The following is a 12,026-nucleotide window of genomic DNA, read 5'->3' as shown; positions in this document are numbered from 1 at the left end:
CATTTTTGGAGTTTTTTTTTAAGGAGAGAGTCAATTGCTTAAAAATTTCCCATTTTAGAACATTTACCCTTGTCTAACAGAACTGTTAGATCAAAGAAGTGGTAAGGACAGACCACACTGAGTTGTGAAATCTTAGGATGATACTCTTGAAAACACTTTAAACTAATTCAAATGCTCATTTTTAACAGAGGGGACCCATATTTCTACTCTTCTTGGCACATACCTGGGAAGAGACTTCTGCTCCACTCCCACGGAAGGAGCTAAATTAGAGAATACTTCTATGTCCTCCTTCTACCCTTCACTTTTTCATCCTCATGGAAAAGTTTCTTATTATTAAATGAGAATGCTAAGAGTCTGACATTCATTTAGCTACCCTTCTGTAAAGAAAGCAACTATGTAGTATGTTCAGGGGACAGGGATAGAGATACCTCTTGACTGTCATTCTCTTCAGAGCCTTAAATGTTTTTGAAAAGTCTGATAAATAACCTCATACCAAACTGCTCTATTACAGGTGAAGAACATTTCATAACAAAGTCAGACCAAAGTTTTTAAACGCTGCCTCATTAGCAGGAAACTTTTATAAAATGAAATTGTATATATAAATGCACAGAATAAGATCTGTTTACTGTACTTACCTCTTGGTGGAAGAGAATGGGATGAAATAAGAAAATAATTCTGTATTTTTAAAATGAGTACATATTCATATATTACATTGATAACAAAAGAAAAACGAACAAGTACTTTAAAACTTAAACACTTACTGTGTAATTGAATTCTGAACACTCTTTTCATTTAAAGTCATTCCGGGAGGTGGGTCATTTTGCAAAGCCAACAGTTCTTTCTGTAGTCGTTTCTAGAAAAGAGTATCAATAATAACTTGTACATTTTTTCCTTACAACATAATATACTTGTATTCACACAGTCTGAAATCCTTGATTAAACTTCGTCCAAATGCTCACGCCTTTTCCTTTACAAGCCCCTTACATCTTCTATATATTTTACATGCCTAATTCTCAAATTTTTAATTGCCTGTCCTATAACTCACAATCTATTGTCAAATATTTCTAAATATATTTGTAAACTTAGATGTTGTAAAGTGGTTATGAAGAGCAGCCAGCTACCTATAAAACTTCAAAACTACTCCATTAAAGTTATATGGTTATAAATGCTTAAAAGTTTTAGCAGGGTTTCCTTTACTGCTTTTCAATTATAAAAACCACAGTTCTCCATAACCCTTAAAGAATGCATCATTTCAGACAGACAGGCTTTCGAGAAGAACTATATTAAGTTAAAAAGTCTTTTGAAAAAGTTTAAAATAATTTTAATTTACAATTTACAGCCCCTGTTTATTTTCTTAAAATAGGATCATTCACATATAATTCAATCTTTCAACACCAGAATATAACATACCAGGGCCTGAGATACATAAAGTTATTTTTTCACATACTAGATGCCCCAAAATGGCTATGTATTTGCATTCTTTTTTGTACAGCTTTTATTGTTCAGTTCTTCCCTTGTTATCATCAGTGGACATTCTTTTTCAGTATACAATAATGCAAAACAAAAACCACAGCAGCCCATAATTTACAGGTTTAAAAACAAAATAACCAATGTTATTAGAAGTGCACGTAACATTATAAAAATTCTTAATGAACATCTTTTCTTGGATTAAAGCACACAAGCATGGATTTCTGTTCAGAACTCCAAACAACTCTCTACTTAAAAGTTAGTTTCTGATTTTTCTAGACAATGAAATATTACTATCAATACAGCAATGTTTCTAGATCTTTTCAATTCATAATGCCTTTAAATAAGCTTACCACCATCTAACAACACTACAGAATAGAAAACTCCTCCCTTCTTTGCTGAGAATCAATGGCTCTTTAAATTGCCAAAAGTGAAAACTTTTCCTCAGATGGTGCAATATCATAACTGCTAGTAACATGGAAAATAAGATACCAACTAATTGCAACTTCTGACCTCAGCTGCCTTCTAAAATGCAAAATTACAAATTGAAAATTAGTTTAGAAAAATTTTAATTATCCAAAATATAGAAATAAAGCTGCATAAACAATTTGTTTTGAATAAAGGAGGATTATATTTGTGATAAGTGTCTATGTTAGAAGAGGGTTTTTGATTTATTCTACTTCTGTCAACAAATATGGGTTCTGTGATCAAGTAAATTTTCAGAAACACTGGGCTCAACAACAAAAAGAAAAAAGGATTTTTTAAAGCAGGAATTCTCAGAGACTTCAGATATACGAACTTGCACAATGATTCTCTAAGGGGAGGAAGACAACATACAGGCTTCCAAAAGTACTGGAATCCTCTCAGTGTAGGGCATCTTGGAAAAGTCTCCTTTCAATGACTACATTTTGGGAAACACTGCTGTGGAAATTCTCCAGATCTTGAAAACTTTACTAAGACAAGGAAGACAGCCCTTGTTATTGAATTAAGATATAAAGGAAGGTCGATTTGCATAGCTACCAACTGAAACAGGATATAAAGGCAAGTTAAGAAGAATCGTGTTGGTGTAATTATTCCTTGGTCTCCTGAAGATAACGGTGAAGAGCACTGTGGAAAAAGAAAAGTTTTCCCCACCCTGACACTACTTATTATAGGTCCACAAAGAAAGGGGCCTGTGGTATAGCCAAACTCCAAGACAATCTCCAAGTAACTGCCTCCTGGTATTCACATCCTAGTGTAGTTCCCTCCCACACTGTACCAGAGTTGGTGTGTGTAACCGACAGAATACAGCAGAAATGATGGTATATCACTCCCAAGATGAGGTTATGAAAGATTATGATTTACATCTGGGTCATTCTCTCTAGAATCACTTGCCATATTGTGAACAGTCCAATTCAGAGGCCTACGCGGTAAGGTTAGGGCCGCCTGCCAATAACCATGGATGATTTGGAAGAATCTCCAATCTGGAATCTCCAATTCCAGCCAAGATTTCAGATGACCACAGCTGGGGCCAGTATACTGCCTGCAAACTCAAGCCAGAATCCAGCTCTCTGCTTCAAGACCCTTCGAATTACATGGGATTATAAATGCTTGTTCTTTCAAATCACTAAATTTGGGGGTAATGTGTCACACAGCGAAAGATGATTAATACAGAACCTCTGCTCCAACCTCTCCCCATTAGAAGGGGCTATCATCCACTTCGTCATTTCAATTTCAGTATCACAGGTCAGAATCCAAGACATTCACTGGAGCACGTTTTTTAATTGAGGGGTGGAGTCACTGCATTAAAAAGACAATTCATGCCAGTCCCTTACTGTCTCTGCTATCAGGCAATAAACTACCTTGCACATCCACATCCTCTGCAATAAAGAGACAGAGCAGGACGAACATTTGGGGGGTTAACGAGTACTTACTAAGCACACTAATAAAACTAATGATTTACCAGTGTACTAATAAAACTTACCGGGAAAAAAAAAAATAAGAGTAGAAGGTCAAACAGTGTGTCTGGCAGGCTCATAGAAACAGGGAATTCACTCTTAGGGATCCTTCCCGGAACAATAATCATTAAAGAGGGCAGGAAGTGTCTTTAAGTAAGCAAACAGGTCCCTCAAGGGTCCTCTGGCTCTTCTAAGAAACTGATTCTAAGAACCCTGAATATGAACACAGAAGCTAAAAAAGGAGGACTTAAAGAGTTCAATGTAAAAATAAAGGAAAATTCATACTCACTTGAGAATGTGAAAAACTAGCGTAACTGTTTAGAGATAACACCATGTGTTTAGAGATCATACCTTGTAGCATCTATCAACAGAAAGCTATCATCACATGAGGACGCATTCACCTCCTAACTTTGAAGACAAAGCGTTAGCAAAAGTAGATGAGAAACACGTGCATTAGAACACTAGCAAAAGCAGTGATACCACCAGATTATTAGACCATCAGGGCAACACTGGCTGCTTTCCTAGACAGTGGTGAAAATGAGAGCCTAGAATTGAGATAACTGGAAAATAACGTGCAGAAGGTAACTAAGTAAAGAAGCAGAACTACTTACAAACTACTGGGAGCTAAGGGGGCTGAAAAATTAACAGTTCCAAAGGTTCATAGCCAAATACTACCCTGTCTGTCCCTAAATCGGAGAGGTATGGGAAAATTAATTACATATATTACAAACGTACCATGGTTCTCTGAATCTTAGACAATCAATCATAAGATGCACTATTATTTTATGTAATACTAGGAAAGGAAAACTGCTACCAATTAAACAATTACACACCACTGATTAGACATATCTTGATTTCAGATATGTTAAAGTAGGGGGAAAATTGTGCATTAAAAAATGTATGATATATGTTATTAATAAAAGTGTGATTTTCCTGGGGACTTCCCTGGTGGCACAGTGGTTAAGACTCCGCGCTCCCAATGCAGGGGGCCCAGGTTCGATCCCTGGTCAGGGAACTAGATCCCACATGCATGCCACAACTAAGAGTTCGCATGCCACAACTAAGGAGCTGGCGAGCTGCAACTAAGGAGCCTGCCTGTTGCAACTAAGACCTGATGCAACCAAATAAACAAATAAAATAAATATTTTTTTTAAAAAGTGGCTAGAGTAGATAACCCACTTAAAAAAAAAAAGCTTGATTTTCCTAACTCTTTAAGTATTAGAACCACCTGAAAAATAAAAATTAATTTTCTGAGTAAATTTAATATGCCTAAAATGATTGTTCTCTCAATATTTAACACGTACCCGGCGATACATGATCTCAATCAATAAATATGCACTTTATTCCCAGACTGTGTACAGCAGTACATCTGTCTTCCAAGACAAAAAGGCCAGGCCCAGAATCTAAATGTTTTAAAGCATCCCAAATCTAGAGTAAACCTAAAAATTCTATCTAGCCCTCATCTTGCATTGGCTCAAGTCTGGAAAACGCACAGGAATTTGAGCTCTTCTAAGAGATCCAAGTGGGTTTATATACTCAGTAAAAAAGATCCTGATATACCTAAATACCATGAAAAAAAAAGATTTAACACTTTCAGAACTAGCTTGGCTTTTCAGTGGCTCTATAGTCCAGCCAGACCTCCCTTTCTCCTTCCTCATGAATGCAAATGAATCTAAGTGATATGAATCCACTGAAATTTACTACTTTTGGGGGTAAGAAAACCACCGACAAATTTTGCAGTTAACTATTATCAACAAGATGTTGAATGGCATTCCTGTACGTCATCATACGATGGCTGAGAATCTCTAGACTACAACAACATCCTAGGATGTGTGACCCTGCACTTAAGAGTGACACAAGTTCAGTGCCTAAAACTTTTTCCCACTTCAGTACACATGAGGGATTATTCTTGAGATTTCCTCTTCCCTATGACTGGTGCTTACTATAGGGGTCGAGGAGAGTATTTATGTAACATGAAAAGGCTGCCCAGGAGCTTAACGTTTCCTCTTCTTCTCCACTACCACTTCTCCAAGAATCACTAGAGTAGCTGCTTCACAGCAAAGGTCGAGTGTGGGGACACAAAAAGGCCAACAGAATAAAACAGACACATATATTATTACTCTTAGCCTTCTGAGATTTAAAGTCCTCGGAAAGCTCAAGATACAGTTTGGTTTTTTTTGCGGTACGCGGGCCTCTCACTGTTGTGGCCTCTCCCGTTGCAGTGCACAGGCTCCGGATGCGCAGGCTCAGTGGCCACGGCTCACGGGCCCAGCCGCTCCGCGGCATGTGGGATCTTCCCGGACCGGGACACGAACCCGTGTCCCCTGCATCAGCAGGCGGACTCTTAACCACTGCGCCACCAGGGAAGCCCAAGATACAGTTTTTATACAAAAGAGTAAAAGCAATTTAAAGATCACTTTAAAAACTGTAACCACTATGGGAATTCCCTGGCGGTCCAGTGGTTGCACTCCACACTTCCACTGCAGGGGACACAGGTCTGATCCCTGGTCAGGGGACCAAGATCCTGCATGCCGTGTGGGACAGCCAAAAAAGAAAAAAAACAAAAACAAAAACACGTAATCACTATGTTCTAATCAGTCCTGTTCCATTTCCCCCAACTGATAAAATCAATGCCTGTCCCAACATAGACCCATAATGTTAAACCAAGTTTGAACGTGTTGGCATGATCAGGAAATGAGATAAAATGAAGACGAACACTTTTAAATATCCAAAAAATTTTAAATCAACATGGTAAAACTCTGAACTCTAATACAGATCCCTGACATTATGTGTATTGTACATAATTTAGTCTGTTAATAATGATTACTCGCAATTATACTCCAATAAAGATGTAAAAAAAAGGTTTTTTTTAAAAATAATGATTACTCTATTGTGACATCCTCAGACAACAGTGAGGTCTACAAGCCCACATGATCCTTCAGTATATAGTTCTGATAGCTTGATAGCCCCAGTTTTCACTTTTTTAACTGTCATCTGCTCTTTGACTATCAATAACTTGTCATAATATCTAACCTCTAGTCACTGACATTCTCTTTCTTTCTCCTCTTTTCTTTCTCTTTTATTTGCTGTTTCCCCCTCCTTAGCCCCACCATACATTACCAAGCAAAAGGGTTTACTTATTCTGGTGAATATATCACATTATTTTCGTGTAACAAATCCTAACCAATCTTCAGTGCTGGCATTTAACACTGGCTAACACTTATTGCTTCATTTGCTCTTAAACCATACTATACTCCCCCACTGAAATTAACCGGAGAAATCAGGTACAATTTTTCCAAGTCCTCATAAAATGAAAAGCACAGCCCAGTAACAGGTCCACAGACCACACTATGTGCAGCACAGTGCTAAAACATGGTGTGTCATCCCAGTGATGCCATCTTTACCTCTTCGGCTTCCGATCATTTTCATCAATGCTCATGCTTATATATTAGTTCAAGTTTTGCTTTTTCAGACAGCTGAGGATGATGGGTATGACTGTATAAAAAAATACTACTACAGTTGTATGACAGCGAACATTAGTGTTTAATGAAGAATACCACGCTCAATGAAATGCTCTTAATAAAAAAAAGAAAAATAGACTAAGTATTTTTAAAAAAATTTTTTTAATTTATTTTAATTTTTGGCTGCATTGGGTCTTCGCTGCTGCACGTGGGCTTTCTCTAGTTGCAGTGAGCGGGGCACAGGCTTCTTTCTTGCGGGGTGCAGGCTTCTCATTGTGGTGGCTTCTCTTGTTGCAGAGCACAGGCTCTAGGCGCACGGGCTTCAGTAGTTGTGGCACACGGGCTTCAGTAGTTGTGGCTCGCAGGCTCTAGAGCGCAGGCTCAGTAGTTGTGGCACATGGGCTTAGTTGCTCCGGGGCACGTGGGATCTTCCCGGACCAGGGCTCAAACCCATGTCCCCTGCATTGGCAGGCGGATTCTTAACCACTGTGCCACCAGGGAAGCCCCTAGACTAAGTATTTTAAATAGCATCCTAGAAAGCTCATTCATATATAAAACAGTTCAGCTTCTAAATAATGTATCTGTGTAAGTATCATCCCACACTAATATATGTTGAAACCAAGCCACAAAATATTTAAATGATACTCTTATGGTTATGAATCAAAACCAGGAGAGAATATATCCCTCTTAGATACTAATAATGGCAGTACATCAATGGACAAACTGACAAGATTCCTGGCCCTGTAAAGCTTAAACTCTAGTGAGGGAAGGGAGTTAATAAATAATAACAAAAACAAATAAGTGTATGGTATATTAAAATGTGATGAAAAATGGAGCAAGTTAAGGAGTTGGAGAGTTAGGCCTCACATCTTGCAAAATTTTATTTAAAACTGACACTTTGAGAAACTATTCTAAAGGGTAGAAATCCTTATTTAGGGTAGGAAGAAATATAAACAAGAGTGGGGAAAACATTAAAAATGTAGAGCTATACAACAATGATTGCTAATGCAACTGTACATAAAATGTCCAACATGTTTTCTCTAATTTCATCTAACAATCAACTAAAGGTGGAAGGTTAACAATAGGAGGACGTGATAGAAAAAATAATAAGAATACCATATACATTAACATCATTTCACTAATAAATTACTACTTTCCCCCCAACAACATTAAACAATTACAACATTTTTCTTCTTTCAGGGTGAGATGACACGGCACTGAAATGATTTTACCTTATTTTAAAATAAGGTAGAATTTGATTCATGCAAATTAAGAAAAAAATACTTTTTTCCTAAGTATACTTCTATAGCCCTTAATTCTAACATTTATTTATTGAAACTTTTCCCCCTTTTAGGAAATGGAAAGCCTTCAACAAATCAAGGCGTTCATTCTTATTTTAAGCTAACATTTTGGGGAATTCCCCGGTGTCCCAGTGGTTAGGACTCGGCACTTTCACTGCCGGGGGCCTGGCAGTGACCTGGATCAGTGGTTAGGGAACTAAGATCCTACAACCTGCTCAGCATGGCCAAAAGAATAAAAAATTTAAAATTAAACTAACATTTTCAAAAATCAGACTGGGATGCAAAAAAATGACAAGACTAAATGAGTCCTGTCTGTGAAGAGCCCACAGTCTAAAAAGAGAGACAAATATGTAAATAATCTCTACATGCTTTCAGGGTACAGCAGTGTTCAAAAAGAGAGTGATCAAAGGGGAGAAAAACCAGGACCGTGGTATACTGAAAGCTAAAGGAAGAATGCCTTTAAAGACTAAGCAAAATTTTATTTCCAGCACAATGTAGATACTCTGAATAATTCCACAGAAAACAAAAACAAAGCGAACACACGAACTTTGAAATATTCAAAGGATCAGGGTTGGATTTCACTTTGGGGTTTTCTGCGAAACCCAAGGGGGGTACCAAACCCAAGGGGGACAAGACCAAAAAGTGAGGAATCTCTCGGAAGACCTGCATAAAACTATGACCCCTCAGTGTAATAGTGAATAAGATAAACGGCACAGAAAGAGATAACAATGAAATTTACCTGCTTAGAACTTAGCAATGGGTATAGGAAGGAAAAAACGTCTCCCATGAAATGTCAAAATCTCAAGCAGACACCCACATGGGTCTGAGTCTGAATTCCTGCTGAGAACCTTAGGCAAGAATTTAATCAAGTGGTTAAGGAAGAAATGCCCCAGGCAACTCACAGAAGCAAAAAAAAAAAATCCTGGGGAATATAATTTCTATCCACTGAGGCAACAATTTGTCTTTTCAGAATCTAGAAAAATACTTAAAAAAGTAGTAAGAACCAAATGAGAAATTATTCAGAAGACAATAGCATAAAATACCTGATGCAATAAAAATCTATCTTCCTAGCTGGAAAAGCACCAGATCCCCAATTAATTTACTTAATGTTCTTGTAGCATTTATATAACTGTGAGCAACCTAAGGCAGAGATTATGGTCTACTTATTTTGTAATCCTAGCATTCAAAACTGTGCCTGACAAATGTTTTTCCTCGGTAAATTCTTTTTTAAAAAATTAATAAGGGTCTTCCCTGGTGGCGCAGTGGTTGAGAGTCCGCCTGCCGATGCAGGGGACATGGGTTCGTGCCCCGGTCCGGGAAGATCCCACATGCCGCGGAGCGGCTGGGCCCGTGAGCCATGGCCGCTGAGCCTGCGCGTCCGGAGCCTGTGCTCCGCAACGGGAGAGGCCACAACAGTGAGAGGCCCGTGTACCACAAAAAAAAAAAAAAAAAAAAAAAAAATTAATAAGGATGTTGACTGCTTCACTGTATGCAAAATCCAGAAACAATATATGTGTCTAACAATAACTATACAAATTATGGCATATGGAAATGAGGCTACACAGCCATTAAGAATGATGTGGATCTCTGTGTACTAACAACAACAGAAGAATCCCAAAACATACTGAAATGGAAAAAAAAAAAAGCCTCAAAAATACATATAATTCCTTTATATTAAAACAAAAGCAAGAGATTTATAGAAACGTCATATAAACGCACATGGGAGAGACGGAAGCACATCCAGCTATTTTATAGTAGTTCCCTCCTAGCAGCATAAGTGGAGGAGAAAGAGGACACCCCTGTTTACACTATATACTGTCATATTATGACTCTTTTACAACAAGAATGTAGAAGTATATTCCTTATATAATTAGATTTAAAGGCTCAATGGATGAAGAAAACATATCCACATAAAAACATGAACACAAATGTTCAAAACAGCATTAATCATAACAGAAAAAAATAGAGGCTACCCAAATGTCTATTAACTGATGAACAGGTAAACAAAATCTGTTGTATTCATACAATGGAATGTTATTTGGCCATTAAAAAAAAAAAGAATGAAGTACTGATACATGCTGCAACATGGAGTAACCTCAGAAACATTATGGTAAGTAAAAGTGGTGAGTCACAGAAGACCACATATAGGTTGATACCATTTACATGAAATGCCCAGAAGAGGCAAATCTATAGACATAAAAATCAGACTGGTGTCTGCCAGCAGATGGGAAGAAAATGGAGAGTGAATGTTTATGGGTACAAGGTTTTCTTCTGGGGATGATGAAAATTTTCTATTAGATAATGGGGACAGTTGTACAACTGGGTAAATATACTAAAAAAAAAATCACTGATTGTACACTTTAAGTGGATGAATTCTATGGCATGTGAAATGTATCTAAATAAAAAAAAAAAAAACCTTTTTAAACTCAGTGGATAGGTTAAACACAGGTGAAGAGAGAATTAACACCTAGGAAGATGTCTGAAGAATTTTTCCAGGATATAACAGAGAAACAGAGGTGAAAACATGAGACAAAGAGAATACAAGAGAATAGGAGGCAACATTTGAAGAGATAATGCATGAGAATTCCCCAGAATTGTTCAAGACATCAATCCTCAAGTCCAAGTCCAGGATGAATTCCAAACAGCATAAATAAAAAGAATCCCAAACTCACACATATCACTGTGAAAGTACAGAACACCAACTGAAAAAGAGCTAATCTTAAAACTAGAGATAGAAGATTACCTACAAAGATACGTAAAATTAGAATGATGGTTATCATTTTAAGAGCAATAATTGAAGTCAGATAATACTATGATTTAGAAAACAAGTGGAATTTTATCTTTCATCTAAGTGAAAATAATTGACAATTTTAACTCCTACACCTAGCTAAACTAGATACAGTTTCAAGAACACAGGTGAAAAGAAGGTATTTTCAGATAGAACAGAGTTTACCACCAACAGTGAGCAGCTAAACAATAAATCTTAATTTCCTTCTGGAAAATAATCCTAAATGACAGGTGAAAGATGCAAGAAGACATAGGAAGCAAAAATACGTAAATATGTAAGTAAATCTAAACAATGACTGTATAAAACAACACAGGCTCACAATTCCTTATGTAAAAATTCCTGGGGCCAGATGTTTCAAAATTAAGAATTTTCTGGATTTTATAAAAATAATAACAACGCACCCCACCAAACTAATTAGTATTTAGCACTGAAATATGTGAATGTTTATAGCATATGAAATTTTAAAAAACACTACGCAATCTCATACCCACTCATTTCAGGTTTCACAAGAAAAATTTGTAATCAACTTCCAAAAAGTTTTGATTTCTAAGCCATTTTAAATTTATTTATTTTTTCCACTTTATTTTTTTTTAAAGTACTTTTTGTTTTTTTAATTCGGGTATAGTTGTTTTACAAAGTTGTGTTAGTTTCTACTGTACAGTGGAATTCCCTGTGCTATAGCAGGTTCTCATTAGTTATCTATTTTATACATATTAGTGTATATATGTCAATCCCAATCTCCAATTTCATCCCACCTCCCTCTTCCCCCCTTGGTGTCCGTATGTTTGTTTTCTACCTCTGTCTCTACTTCTGTCTTGCAAACTGGTTCATCTGTACCATTTTTCTGGATTCCACATATATGTGTTAATATATATTTGTTTTTCTCTTTCTGACTTACTTCACTCTGTATGACAGTTTCTAGGTCCATCCACGTCTCTACAAATGACCTGATTTCATTCTTTTTTATGGCTGAGTAATATCCCATTGTATATATGTACCACATCTTCTTTATCCATTCATCTGTCGATTGGCATTTAGCTTGCTTCCATGTCCTAGCTATTGTAAATAGTGC

General features: G+C 36.9%; 1 protein-coding gene across 1 annotated transcript in view; it reads right to left on the bottom strand.

The window, feature by feature from the left end:
* The window catches only part of UBE2W (ubiquitin conjugating enzyme E2 W), a 75,814-nt gene that overhangs the window by 33,999 nt on the left and 29,789 nt on the right, over nt 1–12,026 (bottom strand). The window contains exon 2 of the mRNA XM_082674833.1: nt 762–853. Coding sequence (XP_082530959.1) covers nt 762–853 — 92 coding nt within the window. The remainder of the gene's footprint in view (nt 1–761; nt 854–12,026) is intronic.

This window comes from Grampus griseus, assembly GCF_964374135.1.
Source record: "Grampus griseus genome assembly, chromosome: 17".
Lineage (NCBI taxonomy): Eukaryota > Metazoa > Chordata > Mammalia > Artiodactyla > Delphinidae > Grampus > Grampus griseus.
The sequence above is the reverse complement of the archived record's forward strand: the minus strand, read 5'-3'. Positions and strand labels throughout refer to the sequence as shown.